The sequence below is a fragment of the Panthera pardus genome, unplaced genomic scaffold, assembly GCF_024362965.1.
Source record: "Panthera pardus isolate Hobbes unplaced genomic scaffold, ASM2436296v1 HiC_scaffold_11, whole genome shotgun sequence".
Taxonomy (NCBI): domain Eukaryota; kingdom Metazoa; phylum Chordata; class Mammalia; order Carnivora; family Felidae; genus Panthera; species Panthera pardus.
Window position 1 is genome coordinate 81,460,662 of NW_026526666.1, and position 22,020 is coordinate 81,482,681.

The 22,020-nt window shown below is 47.8% G+C and overlaps 1 protein-coding gene across 5 annotated transcripts in view; it reads left to right on the forward strand.

Annotated features, from left to right (window-relative positions):
• Positions 1-22,020, forward strand: part of PHC2 (polyhomeotic homolog 2) — a 115,883-nt gene that overhangs the window by 73,282 nt on the left and 20,581 nt on the right. For 4 of the 5 annotated variants that reach the window (XM_019429773.2, XM_019429775.2, XM_019429776.2 and 1 more), the window contains 2 exons: positions 11,386-11,786; positions 12,038-12,203. In XM_019429773.2, coding sequence (XP_019285318.2) covers positions 11,386-11,786; positions 12,038-12,203 — 567 coding nt within the window. Of the gene's footprint in view, positions 1-11,385; positions 11,787-12,037; positions 12,204-16,375; positions 16,657-22,020 lie in introns of those variants that run through there. The other variant, XM_019429779.2, reaches the window with a different exon arrangement.

Below are 22,020 nucleotides of genomic sequence, written 5' to 3' on the forward strand. Positions count from 1 at the left end.
AGGGGCAGAGAGAGAGGGAGACACAGAATCCGAAGCAGGCTTCAGGCTCCGAGGTGTCAGCACAGAACCCGACGTGGGGCTCGACCCCACAAACCGTGAGATCATGACCTGAGCCAAAGTTGGCCACCTAACCACTGAGCCACGTGGGCACCCCCAGATTCTGTATTCTTAATCATTAAGCCGTATTTGCCTCTTTCATTTCTTATAGTAATTTGGGCCTTTCCTAGGCCTTTCCTGTACCTGATCCCAAGCTCACAGTCGGATGGTTCTAAATTCTGCAATTTACAGAGTCTAGTGGGAGGCTTTCTTCTCTTGAACCTTGTAAAGGTGAACACCAGTGAATTACAGGCTGAGGTCCAGGGCCTCAGGCATGGCCTGGGATTAGGGTTATGTGTGTATACGCAATACAGAGAGCAGTGGTTCCACAGAACTTTCCTATGGAGCAGCTGTGAGCCGTATCTAGACCACACAAATCGGTGGGCTTTGCATGGTTCCTGCCTCCTACCGGCCCCTCCCATTCTTTCTTTCTCCTTCTACCCCTTCCTCTCTGTAAGCCCTTGGTTCCACTGCCCCACCCCCACCTCCTAAATGGAAGGCAGTGGGGAGGGTTAGGATGCCCTGGATCCTCTCAGGGCCTCTGGAACAAAAAACAAGATGGAAATAATCCCTATGACCTGGTGGGGGCAGCCTGAAGCAGCACCTGCCCTGGGTCCTGGGTCCCCAGGCAGAGGTAACTTCTGGCCTCCTGCCCAGCCAACCCACTGCAAAGGAACGGAGGGATCAGAGCATGTGCGCATGCGTGTGTGTGTGTGTGTGTGTGTGTGTGTATGAGAGAGAGAGAGAGAGAAAAGGGGGGTGGTAGGTTTTGTTGGTTATTGGAGCATTTTCAAGCTGGCTGGCTGGTTGCCCCCAGGGAGAATAACCAGTGGAGACCTATGGTGAGGGGCAGTGGGGGATCATAGCGGAGAGGAATGTGTCCCCCTGGGGGCCGTGTCCTCCCAGAACAGGCAAATGCTATAGTCCCAGCTGGGACTGCTCCCACTGACAGCTGTTTGGGGGCAGAGCCCCTCCCCCATGGCTCCCTGCTGTTCCTGCTCCTGTCACCTTGGCAACAAGCTTCTTTAGGATCTGCAAATAGAAAAGGTCCCTTATGCCCTGAAAAGGGGTGGGTTGGTAGGTGGGGGGAGGGGAGTAAGGGGTGGAGAGCAGAGCCTAAGAGGTTGGGCTTTCTCGGAAATTCAAGGATGGAACCAGGGAGGGCAGAAGTGGGGCAGGCGGCAAGGTCCAGTAGGCCTGGCCTCCAGGGAAACCGAGTCCTGAGGGAGCTGGCCCACAGCAACTCACAGTAGGCTTGGTTCTTGGAGTCCTCATTCTAGGGGATAAACCCAGGACCTTGGGTGCACACTCAGGCCCAAAGGTGAGGAGAAAGTTGCTGACCAGGAGATAGATGCTGTGAAAAAAAGAGAACTGACAGATCGTGGAAAATTCTAGACCCTTTTCCCACAATTGTGCTCCAGATGCCAGGTCTTTGTTCTGTCTCCTCATCTCTCCTCAGGTCTCATCAGAGGAGAGAAAATTCTCTGCTGGGAAGGCCTGCCACATAGCGGCTTTGTTTCATCACAGAGAGGGGTTTGTGTCAGGGAATAGTGATTTCTGTCTGCAATAGGCCTGACAATGTGATGCTTGCTGATTCCAGGACTCTTGGGGACCCCATTTCTCTCCCACAGCAGCTGCCAAACTGTGAGGTAGACACTTTTACTTAGAGAATCCAATAAAAAACAAAATATACAAGTGGGCTCATTATCTAGCTGGAGTCAAAATTTGCAACAATTTGATGTTAAATATCGTGCAATCAGCCACGAAGGTCATTTCTACTATCCACTGTAGGACCAAATTTAGATGACCAAGAAGTTCCTCTTATGTCAGGAGAAAAAATCTAGAGGGTATCAGTGGAGGAGTTTTATAGTTTGCTTAACATACCTCATTGTGGGTGTGCACACATGTGCACGCTCACGTGTGTGTGTGGTAAGAGACAGAGACAGAGAGACAGAGACAGAGGAAGAGAGTACCAGCTGTGATACACAAAGGGCCTTGGAACTGTTGAGCCTTCCTTCTTTCCTGAAATCCTTCACCCCTAGGCTCCCATCTGATTACTTCCATGGATTGTTGCCAGCAAATAGTAATACTTACCAGCTAATGAACAACGGTGTCCCAGGCACTGTACGAAATACCTCACCTACATACCTCATTTAATCCTAACGGTGATTATTCCATTCCCCAGATGAACAAGATATGGCTCAGAAAGACTAATTAACTGTCGTCCCCAAATAGTTTCTCTCTGTCTCTTTAATTGTTGAGTTCAGCTCAATAAATACTCATTTAGCACCTATTATGTGCCAAACATAATGCTAACCATATGGGAGTTGCAGAGATGAACAAGAGTTTAAATTCTAATTGGGGTTGTGGAAATCTGAGCTGTGCCTGAAAAATGGGTAAGTTTCAAGAAGGGAACAGAAGGAGGATGATCTCAGCTGGCACTGGCAGGCACCTAAGCCCAGAATGGCCGCGTGTGCTTGTGACCATCTGTGCGTGTAGGTGGGGCCTGCCCCTCCCTCCTTTTCCCTTGCCCCACTGCCATTAGCTGTGGGACTCCCAAAAGACTCAGCCCTGTCCTCCTGGTGTTTTACTCCAACACTTACCCCCTCAAGGAGCTTGTCTGTTCTTACATTTCAGACACCTACCACCTGTCTGCAGGTGACTTCTCAGTACGGTCCATCCCTGTCTTTCTTCCCCCTCCCTATAGAGTTCCTGTCTACAGGATATTCCCCCTTGGATATCACCCCACCTGCATACACAGCTTTAAAATTGACAGAATTCGTAAACAAAACAAAAGCAAAAACCTGGATGTCTTCCTCTTCAGGAGGATCCCCTTTCCCAGTTTCCCGGCCCCCACCCATAGCCGTGAGCTACTCTTATACCCCAGGCTCACGGTCTCAGGGTTATATTGACTTCATTTTCTTCTGCCGCAGAGGCAGAGTGTTATAATGGGAAAAGCATGGGCTTCAGAGTTAGATCTGGTTTCAGACCCCAGCTTCCCCACTTACTAGTTTTATGACCATCATCAAGTTACTTAATCTCTGTAAACCTCAATTTCCTCACCTATAAAACAAAGATGACTGCACTTCCCACAGGCTGTAAAGATGAGTGCAGTGGGCTGCAGAGGTGACCAGCACAGAGTAGGCTCACGACAGATAGGAGCTCCCTTTCCCCCTCAGTCCCACCTTCCATCACCACCCAGCTCATCACCAGGCGTTGATGATCCTTCCTCTGTATTGGCTCCCTGCTTCACTCCAGGCCTGCTGCCTGTAAAAGGCTCAACTGATGGTCAGGAATCCCTACCCACAGCTGCTAGAATCATCTTCCTCAGAGACTGTTATTTCTTTCTTGTTCAGAAACCTTCACTGTGTCTTTGTTTCCTACTTTATCCATTGCAATGCCTAGCCTGTAGGAGGGACACGATAAATAGCATGTTAATGACTTCTGATAAGACTGACTCTGACTCCATGGGGGCCGGCAAGACCCTCCCCACATTGCCTGATGAACCACTCTAATCGCTCATGGCTTCCTTACACGGATCTCCTGCCTCCTCTCCCCCACTCCTACCCTTTTGTGACTCACTTGACCTGTCACGTGCCTTTTACCTCCCTGCCTTCTGGTATAACACTCCCTCGTCATTGGCCTTCCCTCCAAGATTACCTCCAAAGGTCTGAGCAGCCTCCAACCACTATTCCAAGGCCAAGGCTTGCCATTTTCCTTGGTGCCTACTGACTTGAATTATTCACTTGCCCATCAGCATTTTTGAGTGTTTGTTGTGTGTAAGGCGCCGTGCCTCATTTGTCAAGTAAAGTCAGTTTTCCCTTAACGCACTGCATTGCAGAAGCCAAGTGGAAACCAGTCTCAGTTCTTGCTTGTAAAATGGGAACACTGCCCGTTTGCTTCATAGCCTCATTGTTATGAAGACATGAGATTCAGATTACAAAAATGCCTGGAGAGGTTCAAAGCAACATGCAAATAGCAGATCGTACTTGAAGAATAGCTTCCATCTGATAAGCATCTACTAGGTCTGAGCAAAAGCAGTAGACCTTTTTGTAATTCAAACATAATATTCCAGGGCACATGGGTGACTCAGTCGGTTGAGCGTCCGGCTCTTGGTTTAGGCTCAGGTCATGATTTCACGGTGCGTGAGTTCGGGCACCGTATTGGGTGCCTTCGTTGACCGTGCAGAGCCGGCTTGGGATTCTCTCTCTGTATCTCTCTCTCTGCCCCTTCCCTGCTCACTCATTCTCTCCCTCTCTCTCTCTGCCTCTCCCTTGCTTGTGCTCCCTCTCACTCTCTCAAAATAAATAAACTTTAAAAAGAAACTTAAGATTCCATGTGATGCTAACATCTACTCTATGTGGTATATATTACCACTTACAGAACAGGAAATCAAGATGCAGGGAGGTTAAGCAATCTAAGGTTGCACAGTCTCCAGGTGGCAGAACCAAGATGCAAACCCAGATCTGACTCTAAAATCCACACCGTTAGCCAGGTACCCTGTACTGCCATCCCTCTGCCAAGGGTCGGGTCGGGGCAGAGATGCAGCAACCAGTTTCTTTATTAATGTTCCAAGCGGCCTTATAAGGAATTCTGCTCACAGAGGATATTTGGTAGTTTTGCCAGACGCTGCAGAGCGGGCCGAAAGACATCAAGGCACAGGCAGGCCACCAGAGAGTGCCCCAGCAGTTGGCAGTCCTGTTTTTATAACCTAGTTTCTTCTTACAGGGAAACTTCCCTTAGTCTCCACTTTCCCCCTCAGACTCCTGGTCCTCAGCACCAAGGAACCACATCAGAGAAACTTCGTGTGGCTGCAGCTTTAGGTTTCTCCAAAAGGAGCCTCCGTGTCTATCTGTGTGTGCGTGGAGCTCTGACTCTAACGTCAGCCTCAATCTCAGTTACCCTCGAGGCCTGATCCCATGAGATCTCTTCAGAGAGGAGCAGCCTCTGGCGGGTGCTAGCATAATCTAGAAGCATCCTAAAACTGCCTCCTCTTCTGGCCCCTCTTCTATAGAGGCCCTGAGTTCAGCTGTACGGGATGCCCTACAGGTGCCTGAATGCACCAGGGTATCTTAAGGCTCCGGGTCCCCCACATGCTATTCCTTTTGTCATCTTCTTAACTCTGAGTCATCTTTGTTTTTAAATTTTTTTTGAAATTTATTTATTTATTTTGAGAGAGAGCATGCGCGCCAGTTGGGTTAGGGGCAGGGAGAGAGAGGGAGTGAATCCCAGGCAGGCTCCTTACTGTCAGCGCAGAGCCTGCCATGGGGCTCGAACCCACGAGCCGCGAGATCCGCGAGATCACGATCTGAGCCGAAACCAAGAGTCAGACACGTAACCGACTGAGCCACCCAGGCGGCCCTTAACTCTGAGTCATCTTAAACGTTGCTTCTGGGAAGCCTTCTCTGCTCTCCTCAAGCTGAATCCCCATTTCTGTGTTCTTGGTATCCCGTGCTTCTCTCCTATCGTCACATTTACCAAGATACGCCGAGTAAACATCTCTTTTACTAGACTATAGTGTATCCTAGGAACCATGTTTCAGCCAGCACCAAACATAGTACTTGCTTTGTAGAAGGTGCTTGCTAATGTTTGCCGAGTCAATGAATGGTTAAAAGCATCTCTTCATTTTCTAAACCGTGAAGAGTAGTGGGCAGCAAAGAATTATGTCATCCTCTCTCACAGGCATCCCTCCCTCACCCAGAGACCAGGTAACTCCAGTAACTCTAGTCCATTATAGCAGAGTCCTAGAAAAATAAGTATACAAGAAAGCCTGCAACCCATGAGGAGATGTTCAATATATTTTGGGACAAGCTTCCATATATTTTGGGACAAGAGTCTCAGCATTTCTGGGGCAGTGAGCTGTTTCTTGCATACTTGAAGCCTTGAGATCAATAGAGATTAATTATTGATGAATTTTGACAGTGGATGCAATGAAGGGGGCCTGCCCGTAATCCCTCCTGCCTGGGGGACCTTAATCCTCTTGTTGCTAACAACCAACTGGTTTGGGAGCAGTGAATTGGCCTCTTGAGATTCTAAGCAGTGTTCAAGGTTAGAGCACCAGACGGGAAGATGAGCATGGCCTAGAGTCTCTCCTTCTAGCTTACATTTGACCGCAGGACACGGCAGCGCAAAGCAGAGAGACCTTGGTGTAGCTCAGAGAAAGGGAAGAGTCCCCCTGGCTGTAAGTCCTCTCTCTTTCTGGGCTCTAATTTGTGGAGGCCCTGGGCCTGCCTCTCCCATGCTCCATAACAGAAAGGGCTGATGGGGCCTTCCAAACTGATGGGGCCTTCCAAAGTGGTGGTTGAGGTCCCTTGGAAGCAACCCGTTGTTCCTTAGGAGCAGTGGACTTCACAGCAGGAGGGGATAGGGGAGCCACAATGGGTGCAAGGGAGAAATGAAGCTACTGGGCATTAGGAAAAATTAAGAAAAGAAAAAAGAGACTTCTGTACCTTAACATTTCATAAACTAATATGCCCCATCCTAGCTGTAGGGAAGAGGGGCATGGCCTGCTCCAGTATCATGGCTGCAATCAGATATTACCCTCTCCACCCCACACTGAGTGGGAGGGCATGGCAGAGGGAGAAGCATTCATTGATCTTACCGTGATCACCAGCAGACGTTCGCTAAGCATCTCCAAACATCTGGAGTATCATGTCAGACAATGTGGAAGGTGAAAGACACATAAAAATAATCCAGCTAAATTAAAGCACATATCTTTTAAAAAAAAAAAACAAACATTTATCTATTTTTGAGAGACAGAGCATGAGTGGGGAAAGGGCAGAGAGAGAGAGAGACATAGAATCTGAAGCAGGATCCAGGCTCTGAGCTGTCAACACAGAGCCCGACGCGGGGCTCAAACACTCGGACCGTGCAATCATGGCCTGAGCTGAAGTCAGATGCTTAACCGACTGAGCCACCCAGGTGCCCCAAAAGCACATCTCTTAAATTAAAAAAAAAAAGAAAAGAAAAAGAAACAGAAACAGAGAACATGCCTTTGACTGAAAAGGATAGTTGGATAGATAGGAAGTACACACACAAAAGAGTAAAAGTATTGCCGTTTCATTTAATCTAGGACACCACTGATTGTGAGGTGTGGCATTATTTTACTAAACTCTAAGGAGGATAAACACTGCCATTGAACCAACAGCAACCGCGATACGCATGCCAATTTAAGGGATGTTATGTTAAAATGAGAAGGGGAATAAGAATCAATTTTTAAGGGGCGCCTGGGTGGCGCAGTCGGTTAAGCGTCCGACTTCAGCCAGGTCACGATCTCGCGGTCTGTGAGTTCGAGCCCCGCATCAGGCTCTGGGCTGATGGCTCAGAGCCTGGAGCCTGTTTCCGATTCTGTGTCTCCCTCTCTCTCTGCCCCTCCCCCGTTCATGCTCTGTCTCTCTCTGTCCCAAAAATAAAAAAAATAAAAAAAGAATCAATTTTTAAGAATCAAGGAAATATGTATACAAGATAGTACATGTTAAATCACAAACGAATCCAAACAAACAATAAAAACTTTCAGGAATTCTGAGGGAAAACCCATAATTGAGGGTTAAGGCAAAGAGGGAGACAACAGGAGCTGAGCCTGAGCCAAAGAAGCTTAAGCCTTGGATCACTGAAGCAGAAGGAGGGCATTCCAGAAAATGGAAGCACTGAAATCAAAGCCAAGCAGGCACGTTAGGATATGACGTTTTATGGACAGCGAGTAGAGCAGTTGGGGTGGGTTGTGAGTCAGTGCAGGTAGGTAGTGAGCGGGGGTTGGACAGGAAGAGGGTCTTCAATAAACCAGGGTGCTGCTTAAACTAAAATGATCTGTGGGTTTGTATCCCTCTCATCCATGCTCTGGTTCTGAAGAGGAAAAGTTCTGTGGAACAAACAGAGTCCCACCATGTTGTCATTCATTCATTCATTCATTCATTCATTCCCCAATACTGATTGAGCATCCACTAAATCCAAGGTTCTTTGGATGAAACAAATGAATCCCATAAATTCTGCCTCTGAAAGGAGATAAGTCATTTACTGAAATAACTATGAAATAGGTATCATCATTACCCCTTTTAAAGATGATGACACAGAGGTTCAGAGAGGTCAAGTAACTTGCCCAGCAGTGTACTGCTGGTAAGTGGCAGAGCTAAGATTCAAATCCGAGCACTTTGACTCTAGAGCTTATCCTTGACCGCTGGACATGCTGCATCTCTGAGGGCCGTGCAAAGCAGAGAGATCTTGGTGTAGCTCAGAGAAAGGGAAGAGTCCCTTGGCTGTAACGGCAGGGAAAGGATGACGAGGGTTTGATTTGTGTGACACTCGAAGCGGGATGAGACAAAGCACAAGTTCTGTACAGGGGACAGTGAGTAGTAGATTGCTCTGATGAAAGAAATAATAAAAATTCAAAGGTTGTAATGAGATCTTGAATGCCAAGGGCTTTAGACAACAGACAAAGGAGGATCCCCGATGGCTTTTAATCGGGGGTCAGATCTGTGCACTAGGAAGATTAACTTGTAAAAGAAAGATTACCTGGCAATCCATAAGATGGATTATAGAGAGAAGAAACAGGAATCAGAAAGACCAATTAGGAAGTCATTGCAATACTTTACATAAAAGGACTTTTGACCCAGGATAATGCCAGAGCTAAATCATGGTCTTTGCTTTTTATTAACCTCAAAAGGTTACGGGTGTACACTCCCCCAAAATACCTCCGGTCTTTGATCTGTGAACTTATCTACACCTTCATGAGCCTTGTTTCCATCCCTAGCATACGCTAGCATCATCTGTTCTAAAACAATGCATCCAGTTTTCCAGGAGCAGCGTAGAGGGGAGAGAGTGGGCCGGACGGGGAGGCCCTGGGATAGAGGGCCGCAGGCCGGTGGTCTCTTTTCCAGTCTTGTCAAGCAAACGCGTATTTTCCCTAACTGTACTCTGTGCGCTAGAGATCTAGAACCCTTTTCCTCTCGAATCTTCTCGCCACCTTATAAATCCCGAATTTTCAACTACTTTCCTACGAGAGCCACCCTCATCAGATTAGAGCTGGGAGAGACTCATGCGCTCACCTTGCCCAAACCTCCTGTTTCAGATAAAACTCTGAGTCCCTGAGAAGGAGCAGGACGCGCCGTGGGCCACACAGCCAGGGAGTAGCGGGACACGCTACTGATGCTCGGCTCCCTGCCCTGCACCTGCGCCAGCTCTCACCTCACAGGGGCAACCCGTGGAGCGGCTGTTCCCAGGGCAGGAATTTGTGACTTTGTACTGAGAGACAGAGAGGTTTGCTTGCTTTTTCAGTGATAATGCCCATCCTTCTACAGGTCTTTTGGCCCCTCGAGCCTAACAGGGCACCACGTGGCCTCTTTGGTACCTCTCTGGTGCCTTGTTGACCATCATCTTAAAAAGTCCTGATTGTTTAGTTTGCCTGATTAACAATTCTGATTGTTAAGTTTTGTGCCATTCAATGTGGAATTGGGAGACAAGGCTAAAGTTGGAGACGGGCAATTTATAATCACCAAATAAATGCCTACTGGCAATTTTCATCTGGATGTTCCACCACCACCCAAACCCAGGAAGTTTCTCTAAAAGCCACATTGCCTTCCAGAGTTTCCCTCTTCTGTATTCACTGTCATCCAGACCATAGCCTGTGGGCTGTCCCTTTTACCTCTCTCGGCCTACACCAGTCAGCCGCCATGGGCCGCCTTGTTTTCCTTTAACACCTCTTGTTTCCCTCCCTTCCCTTCCCTTTCCTTTCTCTCCCTTCCCTTCCCTCCCCGTCCGTTCTGTTCCATTTCCTTCCATTCTGAATGGCATTCTCCTTGGAACTCTGTGTTGGGCTGTGATGAGATAGTGTGTGTAAATCGACAAACTTTAAGAAAGAAGCACCCCCCCACACACACACACACACACACATGCTCTGAAATCTGTTTGCTTTGCACCTGTAAGGATCATAGGATCCTTTTAAAATGTTAGCTTAGGATCACAAATTTGCCTTTATCCTTGTTGGATGGGAACCTTTGGTTGTAAAAATCCATTTGTGAGCTTCCAGCTGTGACCCTGTGTATTTGTAAGACACAGCCCCTCTCTGGTGGCTCCCCTCCAGCTGCAGAGCCTTTGTGGAGGGCCACCGTGAGGCAAGACACATTCAGCTGAGCTAGCTGCCCTCATGCTAGGCTCGCCTGGATGCTGCTAGACAGAGTGAGGAGGAAGGACAATCAATCTCCGAGCTGAATTTCTGAATCCCTAGTGTATACAAGGCATGAGCTAGACGCTGAACAGATTACTAAAAAAGTATAAGAATCCTCACCTCCAAGAGAGGGCCTGGTTAAAATGGGAGAAGAAAAGGCTAGTAGCACATGACAACAAATGAATTCCAGTTCAGGACAAGAAGTTTATTTCCTTAGCACCCATCTGATGTCAGGCATTATTCCAGGCTCTGGCTAAAGAGATACAGAATAGTTTCTGACCACAAGGAGTTCATGATCTCGAAGGGAAGGGAGCTAAGAAGAACTTACAATGCACTGTGATACACGTTCTTATGATAGATGTATAAGTCCAGGATGCTTTGAGAACCGAGACCAAGATTGAAATCATCATTTTAATTATAGCTAGAAATGATTGAGCACGACCGTATGCCAGGCACTGTGCTATGAACAGTATGTCACTTGTTTTTCTCATTATATTCACACAGTTTTTTTCTCATTTCATCCTTACCACAACTTTCTGGGCAGGAACTATTTTTATTTCTGACTTATAGAGAAGGAAGCCGAGGCCTAGAGAGGTTAAGCAGCTAGCCCGAGGTCCCTCTGTATATAACAGAAGGAACCAGAAGTCCAGCCCCCATCTATGTGAATTGGCTCTTCCTGGAGGAGGCCCAGCCTGAGCAGAGCCAGAGGATGTGAATGAACAGACAGAGCTGGGCTGGGCGATGGGGGGGCCACACAGACCGTAGGCTGGGAGGAAAGCGAGCCAAGGGCACAGAGGAGAGAGAGCACACGGCACCCTGTAGAATCCAGTGTTCCTCTGACCAGCAGGCATGGTCCAAGAAGGCTTCACAGAGGAGGTGAGCTTTGCTTTGGGCTTTGAGGGGCAGCCAGAGGGAACAATGTTGCAGCACAGGAAGAAGGCGAGGAAACAGAGACAGCTGCGCGGTGCCAGTGGCCAGGCAAGGCTCTAAGTGAAAGCTGAAAGAGATCAAAGCAGGAGACCTTGAGTTTGGGAAGCCATTGTGATATGGAGGTGGGAGGGGCACAGTTGGGGACACAGCAGAAGATGAGGTCAAGCCGTGCCCCCTGACCTGCTCTTTCCCCCCTTCAGCCTACGCTCAGCTGCAGCCCCACCAGCTTCTCTCGCAGCCGTCCTCCAAGCACCTGCAGCCCCAGTTTGTGCTCCAGCAGCAGCCACAGCAACCAGCGCCACAGCAGCAGCAGTCACGGCTCCAAGCCCAGCCCCAGCCCCAGCTCGCCTCGGTCCCCCCAAGCCTGGCCCCGCAGTCCAGCCCCGAAGCCCATGCCATGCCACTAGGCCCAGTCACACCCGCCCTGCCGCTGCAGTGCCCCACGGCCAATCTGCACAAGCCTGGCAGCGCTCAGCAGTGTCACCCTCCCACGCCAGAAGCTGGGCCTCACAATGGATACCCTGAAGGCCTGGCGCACACCCCTCGCAGGCTCCAGCATGCTTCGGCTGTCATCTTACAACTGCAGCCTGCTTCACCAGTGGTGAGTAAGCCAACGCCAGGGTCCGAGGAACAAACGGGGAGGACAGCTCGGGCAATCCCACAGCCCCCTTTTGGATGTGTTTTTGTCAAAGTCCTCTCTGGGTGTTCCAAGAAAGTAAAGGGGCCCCTCCCTAATTTGGGGCTGGCTGAATCTTAAAGTCCTCACCTGCTACCCCAAATCCTCAGAAGACGGGGCATATCCAACGATGTAGAGGCAATTTATGGGATGATCTCTGTCTTGTCCCTTAACAGCCCCAGCAGTGCACCATGGATGACTGGAAGGAGGTGGTACCTGGGGAGAAGAGTGTGCCTGAGACTCGCGCTGGCCCATCACCACATCCCCAGGCAATCATCACGGCCATGCCTGCAGGCCTGCCTGCCCCCAAGAGCCCTAGTGTCCAGCAGTCCCCAGCTCACGGTATGAAGTGGGGCGGGGCCCTTGAGGGAGGGGAGAGAGTTGGCTTTCCTTGCCACTCCTTGGCACATTTCAGTTGGGCGTCTGGCATGGGCGGGTAAACCATTGCAAGCCCACGAGGCAACAAGGGAGCTGGGTAGGTGGAAACAGAGAGGGGGAAATGGGAAGATGAACCAAAGCTAAAGAAAGGGGACACAGAAGATATAAAAGGATAGAGAAAGGAAACTTGAAAGTTCTAGACCCAGACTCTGAGACCTACATGTCACTGCTGTCAGATATGTTTGCATATCCATATGCCAAGCTGAGGGTTCAGGCAGGTCTCCAGTTGTCTCAGTTCTCTGCTTCATTTGGTAGGAGAGGGAGTTCTTGAAATTGGAAATATGACAAATGGCTGCCGTAGATCAAAGATACGACAAATGCCTAGGGGGAGCTAGAAGGGGATTCAGAATGAGTTCAGCTCATGGAAAGCATCTTTGAAAGAACTGCCCAGCTCTGGGATCCCCAAGAGTCTGTGAGTGCCCAGTGATAAGTGGCCCTTCTCCACGACTGGGTTTCAGTCAGAGGATCCCTCTACCCTGATGGGAAAGTCACAACATGATCTCTGCCTTCACAGAGGTCCCTTTGCCTTCCTTCCCCTCCCTGCTGGTGTGCACAGCAGTCTTGGCCCGGATCTGTGACATTCTGAGCAAGTCAAGGAGGCAGTTCCAGTCATCAGACTAGGTGTGCCCTGGGAGCCGGGGTAGGGAGAGCCAAGAGACAAAGAACATGGGAAGTCAGGAGGGAGAAATGAGAAGAAAAGCACTTGGGGACAGAGTAGGGGAAAGGGCTATGAATGTCCTAGAAGGAATAGAGGATGGGATCAAGGAAAGGAAAAGCGAAAAGAATGTGGAGAAAGAACATCAGGAAAATTAAAAGACAGGAAGGAGGTTATCCGTTCTCTTGGCACACTTGCAAGAGTAAGGGGTTCACCAATTTGAAAAGCAGCCCATTTCACTGTGGAATCGCTCTAATGATCAAAAAGTTGCTCTTCAAATTGAGCCCGAACCAGTTCTCCTGGAACTTCCACTACTGGCTGTGACTGTCTCGTGAATTGTAACAGAGTCCATCTCTGGCAGTGTCTGGAGACAGTTACCATGTCTCTTTCCCCTCCCTCCCATTGAAAAAAGGAAAATCTCCAGGCTTGCATAGCTGAGATCTTTTGCTTTTTTTTTTTTTTTTTTTTGTTACCCATCCGGTGTCAAGACCTCCCATTCCCACCATCTGGTCATTCTTGTTTAGCCACATTCTACCTTTTCATTAATTATCCCAAAGTGTGAGCCCCAAAATTAAGCACAGTAATTCCAAACATAAAAAGCCACCAGCCATCATAAGTTGGCACCTGGGCCTAGCTTTATAAGCCTTTCAAGGGGCAGGACTGTTTCCTATATCTGCATGGTATGGTAGGAGGGAACTGACATTTGTTTGAACACCTATTGTGTGCCAAGGACTGTTCCAAGATTTTCCTGAACTCAACTCATGATACCCCTGGGAGGTCAATATTATTGTTCCCATAATTCAGAGGAGGGAGTAAAAACCTGCAGAGGGTCAAGGTCCCACTGCTATTAAACTGCAGTGCCCTGACTCTGGCTCCAAGTATAACTCCCTCACCTTCCTTCATTAGCATGATACACCCAGAGCCCCACATTAGCTCCTCGGATGCAGGGGAATGACACCCTTGGTTCACCGAGCACTGAATCACCTGAATTCCAGAGGGTTGGGTTTGGGGTTTATTTTTCAGTTTGTTTTTGAGGTTTCTTTTTACATGGGCTGCTATCATTCCAGGTCTCCTCACTCTCAAACTTGTACAATTTATATTTTGAGCCAAAATATAGTTAATTATATCTGTTAAATGTTATTTTGTGAACTCAGCCCATAGTTCCTGCCTAGCCAGAACACAGTAATAGTTAATAGCTAATATTTACTGAGCCTTCTCTGCCGGACTTTTTGTGTATTTCCTCATTTAATCCTGACAGTAACCCTCTGCGACAGGAACTTTTATCATCTCCATTTTAAGGATAAGAAAACAGAGGCACAGAGAGGATAAGGGAAGGGGCAGGAATGTTTTATATCTGAATTTTGTTATTCATTATATTAACTCTTCTGCTTAACTTTGCCACCTGTAAATTATATAGCATGTTCTCTTTGTCTTTAACCAATTTTCTGATAGAAATATTGACTAAGACCCGACTGAGGACGCATGCTCTGTCTGCAGGTTGGTGATAACCTACATTCTTTGTTCAAGTACATCTTATCCCACAACTCCTAAATGAACTGACATTTGCCTAGCTTTCTCTATCTTCTCTATAAAGCTCTCAAAAATCTCTTTCTGAAATCTATACATATCACAAGCATCCTGTTCCTGAGGTACTGTCTCTTGAGAGAAGTAAGCTTTGCACAGTGGAAACTATTGTCAACCACCCAAGTCTTAAATATTTATCAATTCTGTATATGTTTGCATGCCTGCTCCATGCAAAGCACTGTGGGATGGGAAGTAATATATAGAGAAATAAGGTCTGTACCCTACGTTCAAAGAGCTTAAGTTCTGTTGGGAAAGATGAGAAATGCACAGGAAGGAAACATACAATAACAACCAAAATGTGCTAAATGCCATAGAAGGATTATGTGTAAGTGCTTTAAAAGTTAAGAGGGAAAAGTTACTACCACGTAGAGATTATCAGGGCAGATCACTGGGAGGAAGTGGCGTTGTTCTAGAGCAAGGGTTGGCAAACTACATCCCAAGGGCCAAATCCATCACAACACAAGTTTTTGTAAACCATTGAACAATGGTTTTTACGTTTAAAAAGTTTTTTTTAAGAATCAAAAGAATACTTCATGATATGTGAAAATTATATGAAATCTAAATTTCAGTGTCCATAAAGTTTTATTGGAACACAGCCACACTTATTCATGTGTGTCATGTGTCTATGGCTATGTCCTGCTACAACAGCAGAGCTGAAGAGTTGCAACAGAAAAAGTATATCCTGCAAAATCTAAAATATTTGCCATCTGGTTCCTTACGGAAAAAGTTTGCTGACCATTTGTTCTTGAGCCCAGAGTTTGAAGGATAAGTGAGACCTAGACGTGCAGAGGTGGGGAAAGGGCAATCTAGGAGGGACTAGAGCAAGTAAAGTCAGGGAGGCAGGAAAGTAGAAGTCGAGTATTCTATCCTATGTTACCTTTGTTTATAAGTGTAAGAAAGGAGGTTTGAAAATTCGAAGAAAAAAAAAGGAATAAGGAAAAGAGGGAGTGAAGTAAACAGGGCATATAAAATAAATGTAAGACGCAGGAACAAAGAAAGGGATGAGGCCTGAAGGAAAAAGGCAGTGGGAGGGGAGAATACGAATGCCAAGAAAGGCAAGAAAATGGGAAAATGTTGGGAATAGAAAGAAGTCAAGCATGGAGAAAGAAGTTCGTGTCATCTATTCCTGATAAAGCTGGGGGGCGGGGTGGTGGGAAGTGTTGAGTCACCGTTGTACATCTTTGGTATCCCCTGCAGCTCCTAGCGTTATCTACTGACTAAGAATGTGCTTGCCACGACAATTCAGTTTAACTCAGTGTGGTTTAGGAAGAGAAGAAACATTTATTGGGCTCCAACTGTGTGCCAAGCACTGCAGGCAATTTGTGTAAATGTCCTCACTTAACCTTCACAGTAAGCCTAAAGAGTAAGCATTATCCCCGTTTATGGAGGTGTAACTGGGTCACTTTGGTCATTACTTAACATCTGTGATCCTCAGTTCCCAGTGGGGAGAATAATGACTACTTGTAGGGTTATTGTGAACCCTAAGTGGGAATGCGTGCGCGTAGGGCTTGACACACTACTGCTAGTCGTTATTATTATTGCTCCGAATTGGCGGGGCGGGACTCCACAGTCCACCACCGCACTGGGGACTTCCGACGGGCCGCGCGGCGCTCGCCTCCCTAAATCGAAAGCCCAAGTCCCTAACCCGCCGCCGGGCTCGAGGCGCCTTCCGGAGGGCGCGGGGCGGGGCCGGCGCGGCTGCACAAAGGAAACGCGCGGCCCGGCTTCCGCGCCGGCGCCCCGCCTCCCTGAGGCCCCGCCCCGCATGACCCAGGCCCCGCCCCGCGCCGCGCCCCGCCCCCGGCGGAGGCGGCCGCGGGAGCCCTGCCGGGACGCGCCGCATTGTCTCCGCGGCGGCTGCAGCCCTCGAGCGCCCGCCGCGCGCGCGCAATCCGGCCGCCGCCCGCGCCCCCGCCCCGGCCTCGCGCCCCCGCCGCCCTTTGTTGACGCCGGCCGGGCCGGTGCGGTCGGATGCGCCGCGGCAGCCCCGGGCCCCGGCTCGGAGGCTCCCGGCGGAGAGGAGGCGGCCCGCCCGGGCCCGGGACCCCGTGCGAGGCGGCGCCCGGCCGAGGGGCTGCGTAGGCCCCGCCCGGCCAGGCCCAGCCGGGCCCTGGACAGGTCAGTGTCCGTGGCGGGGGAGGGGTTCACGCCAGGAGGGGGCCCGCGGCCCGCGCTCGTCGCACTGGAAGCCGGGCACCGCCCTCCGGTGCCACTCCCGGCCCGGGCCTGCTCGGCTGCCAGGCCGTGCCAGCCCGCGACTCTCGCCCTCTCGGCGCCTGGGAGGTGCCCTTTGCCTCCCCCGTCGCCGGGGACCCTGCCTGCCCCGCACTCCCCCGGAAGCCGCTGTGTCAACCTGGGCGTGCCGAACGCTTCCGTGTGTCCGCGCCCCTGCCCCCGGTCCCCGCGCACCCCACCCCCACCCCCGTCCTCCGGGGACGGCCATCCACCGGGGGATGGACCGGCCGTTTAGGGCCAAGGCTGCTGCCGTCCGCCGCGCTCTGTTGGTAGGGGACTGCTTCGCTTGGAGGGCCTGCCGCTTCGCTGGAGAGTTTTGTTTTTAATCTAGTTCAGTCTCACGAGGTTTTTAATTGGATGGAAAGGGACAAGCTGTTCTGTGTCTGTCCTGTCTTCCATTTTTACAAGAGCGTTTTCTCCCTTTCTGTGCCAAATGAAGGTATACTGAATTGTGGATTCTTTACATGAAAATCGGGATTTGCGAGATTCTGTTTAAATTGAAGTCCGCAGAGAGGGGAATAATTTGCCCAAGGCTAGGTTGCCATTAGTTTAATGATGAAGCTACCATCTGAACTCCTGGCCCCTGACTTCTATATCGTTGGATACCACCAGTCAGTGCCAGTGATCCCACCTCTTCGTCCCTTCCCCACTCCTGCCTTCGATACCTAAACAGATTTCACTGACATACTTTCAGTTCTGATCAACTTTCCTTTCCTGCCTACTCCATAGCCAGAATGTTCCCCTTCTTCCAGTGCGGTCTACAGACACACTCTTTTATTCTTTTTCCTGCTCTACAAATCAGTGACAGCTTTCCCCTTAGATGTCTCCCATCCTAGGGCTCTAATCCCCTCCATTAGCATATTGGGCCCAGAGGATCCCTTGTTGTGAAATAAGCAACCGACCTAAATCCACCATATGTCCCCGATTTTTCTAGGACAGCCCCAATTTAGAATCTTCCATTCCATTGTCTATCAGCCCAAGTGTCTTGATTTTTGGTTTAGAAAATAATGTCACTTTAACTGTATCAGACCCTGCTGTCCTGGCCTTTTCCAGCCATTTGGCTCTGGGGCATAACTGGGTAATCCAATTATCATTCACCTGGGATTTTTCTTCTCCTCCTGAGTCAACCCAAATGTTGGAACTGCCAGGATTCCTAGATGAGTCTGAAAATGACAGGCTAATGAAGGAAAGAAATTCCTTGTTGCACCTATATTTCTGCCTCCCTGCCCTCCCCATCTTTTATTCCAGTACAGGGCAGCAGACCTGTGGCAGTGTCTGTGGATTAGGGCTTAGGTTTAGGTCACAGGGATGTAGGGTCTCATATCATTCCACTGTAAAATAGGAAGAAAGTAACTAAGTGTGTTGATTATAGGGCAGAAGGTTCTGTCGGGAATCTTAAGATGCCTGCACAGCTAAAGTAGTTTTGGTTTCACCCAGATTAACACACTTTTATTAGGCTCCTGCTTCATGTAAAGCCTTGCCCTAGGCACTGTGGAGAATATAAAAGTGATTTTCCCACGTAGCCCCCAACATCTGGATCTGTATTGGGAAATATCCACCCTTTTTGAATCAGCTGATAAACTGTTTCTCACTGTTTCTGTCCCTAAATTCCAGTCCCTGCAAGGCAGGAACCAAAGTTTCTGGTTTGGCTCATTCCCAGGGGCTGGCTTGTTTCACAGAGGGTCCAGCAGATGGGTAATGGTGCTCTTTGGGCACCTGCCCTTTCCAGGCACTCTGCATCATGGGAGCCCTGCCCACCCAAGATCTGTTTCTAGGCTTGTCTACACACACTGGGAAGGATAGATCCCTTTTCCCCTCCAACCTTAATCTTGAGAAAGTAGGTGGTTTCTTGGTCTGTATTTCTGTTGTTCTTGAGTTGGTTTCTCAGTTACCCAACTGTGTTTTGCTTGAGCCGTCTCTCCTGTTGTCACTCCTTTTTTTTTTTCTTTCCTTTTTTAAAGCTGTTGTTTTACTGAGATGTGGCACATAGATGCTTCAGGAACATTGGTATTTCATCATGTACTCACTGCCCAGCTTTTTCCAGTTCTCTTCCAGGTCCTGACATAATTTCTAATTTACCTTTGTCAAGCACACTCAACATCTATTATTTCCACTTCCCTCAAAGAAAGGAGGAAACTCCAGCTCTTCTTCCTCCTGTCCCTGTAATGATTCTCCTGGCTGTAGGCCTCGTCAGCTATTGCTTTTCTGCCTTTCAGTAGAGGATAACCTTTTAGGAAGCTGTTGTTCTGTTTCTCTGGACATAAGTCCTCTGTCACTGACTTTCTAGTCTAAGCTGATTGAACCTGAGACTTCTGTTCCTGCCACCAAGACCCCCTCCCCCATCTATGACCCTGTGCCTGTTACTCACTCTGGCTCAGCCCCAGAATCCACTCTTTTTCAGACCACATCCTTCTTCCTGCCTTACTCATTTCCTGTCTCAGATACTTGGGATCCTTTAGTTCTGATCTTTCCAAGGGAAAGAGAATAAACTAAGAGAAGAGGAATACATGGATAGATGGTCTTATAAACTCGAGCTGTTCTTTCTCTGGTCTTACACACTCTCACATAGGCTGTCCCCTCCCTAGGTTTTCTTGTTTAAGAAAAAAAGAAATGATGACTGTCTCAGGATTAAAAACCCCCACATGTGAGTTCATGTCTTTTTGTCTTTTTTTTTTTTTTTTTTCCTACTGTTGTGAATGTGGAAAGACAAGAACTTATCCTCAGACTCATCCTCTAAGTTTCTGCCCTCCTTTGGGCTGTGGGCCTCAGGCTAGCCATTTGGTAACCATTTGCCAAATAAAGTTCACCCACATCCTATCAGAGTCCCTTGCTGGATCAGTAAGCCAAAATAAAATTTAAATTTACAAAACTAGGGAGTGCAATGGTGGTTCGAGTTCTGATAGTGCTGCCCCATGCTAGTAGGCTTTTTACCAAGGGTTTTATTTCCCCCCTCTTCTTTGAGTCATTCCAAGTTCATATTAAAGTTTCTCCCAGCTATTCAATGTCATTTGATCTCCAGACAGACTTGGTCCCGCCCTCAAAAAGATTCTCTTCTGAAGAGATACATCTACTAGAGAGGAGAGTCGGGAAATGAAAATAAGGAGTCTCCATGAATGATATTTTCTCTTTTATTCCCTTTGTTTTGAGCCATTTGGCAACTGGAAGATGAAGATGATGACTTTCTGTGGTCAGGAGGAATGTCACCAAAGTGGCTGGAGAGAGGATGCTATTGTGTTTTCCACCCCCGTGGAAAAGCAGGCTGGGGACTGCTGCCTTATGCAATCTGCCCTCCTGAGGCCTTTGTGCCAGTAACAGAAATGACTCTCTCTGCAGTGACTTGGCACCTTGTTTGTTGGAAAACATGGCTGGACTACCCCTCAAAGTGGATGTACGAACGTGTGTAGCTTTAGGTTTTAAGAGCTTCTATGGCATGGTTCAGACTATAATGTGAGTCACCGTTTAAAGATTCTGCTGTGTTTTATGTTAAAAAACTAAGAAGTGTGCCTATTTAAGATTACTGATTCATCTCTCGAATAGATGCAGTTTCATTTTGAGCACTAACTTCTTTCAGAATTTCACTTGGAATTACTAGCTACATCAGACCACTGATTTGAGAAACTCAGAGGCAGACCACCTTGAATTCAACTTCATGACACTTGAGGAGTGGTTAGGAAACTAATCAACCATTTGTTTATCCAAGACAAAAACCTTAAAGATTCTGGATTTTGTCCCATCAGTAACAAAAGTAGAGAATGATAGACGCAGCCAAGCAATGGGCTGTTTTATAGTTAAGCAAGAGTTATACAGTTATGAATGTTAGGGTTTTTTTAAAAATTTTTTTAATGTTTATTCATATTTGAGAGAGAGAGAGAGTACGAGCAGGAGAGGGGCAGAGAGAGAGAGAGTGAGAGGAAGATGGATGATCTGAGGTGGAAGCAGACTCTGTGCGGACAGCACAGAGCCCGATGCAAGGCTTGAACTCACGGACTGTGAGATCATGACCTGAGCCAAAGTCGGGTGCTTAACTGAACCACCCGGGCGCCCACCAATGTTAGTTTTTGAAGATAGAAGGTGTAGTAAGAACCATAACGCATAATTTAATACATTGTTGTGTGATTCATCCTAAGATCATCTCAGCCAGCATGGTAAACTTAACAGGTTTTTTTTTTTCCTTCCCCTTCCAAATTATTTATAGTTTGTGAAAAAGGATGTGCTTTTCTTTCAATTTCCAGATATTTTTTTTTTTTTTTTTTTTTTTTTTTTAGTTTAGATAAGTCTAGAAGAAGAGCACATTCTTTCTGCATTGCCAGAGAAAGGATTGTTATTAAACAGGGATTGCCAGTTCTGACATAAGTTCAGATGTTGAAGAGTATTGCCATTTACTATTAGGACAGCCTTTAAAGCAAATATCTGTTTTCTGGATGATTTTCTTCTCAGCAGAGAAATTTATTATAGCTTCTCTTAAAAAGAGATGACTGTCAGATGGAGTGTCCTAACCAGCTCTTCCCCAGTAGATTAGAAGGACCGGGCTCGACACTGAAGATCGAGACTATTGGCAAGAAAATGAGAGCTCATGACCACCGGGGGTTATTGTTAAGGCCCTAGCTGCATGGCTGTTATGTCTCAAATACTATATAATTATCCCTAGTTACTGATATCTTGAGCGTATTTGAAACCATCCGTATGTGACCTAAATCCATACAATCCAAATCTATATTAATCCAGTCTATACTAAACCATGTTTAAAACAGTCAAAGCAAATGACACTTCAGATGGAAACAAAGTTAATACCAGTCAAATACTGTTTTTTAAAAAAATCGATTAAGTCTATATTTTCAGGCCTCCAGTGGTCAGTATTAATCTGTTCTGTCAGCTGATTGGTAGGATAGGAAGGTGATTGCAGACTTGGACAGTGGTTTTAGGAATGGAGTGATGTTTTCCAAGAGCAGAAATGATCGGGAGGATTGGTTTGCAAGTTAATATCACCATCCCATTATATAGATAAGACAGCTGAGGCTTAGCTTTTTCCCCCTCTCTCTGTCTCCCTCCTCCTCCTCTTCCTCCTCCTCCTCTTCTTCCTCCTCCTCCTCCTCCTCTTCCTCCTCTTCCCTCTCTTCCCTCTCCCATTTATCTAAGAATATTAGTGCTCCTGCACTTGGTGAATAAATAAGCATCTCAGGCAACATAATGGCCTTTACTTTTATCAACCTGAAAATTATTAGAGGATTCACTAAATATCTCTAGTCG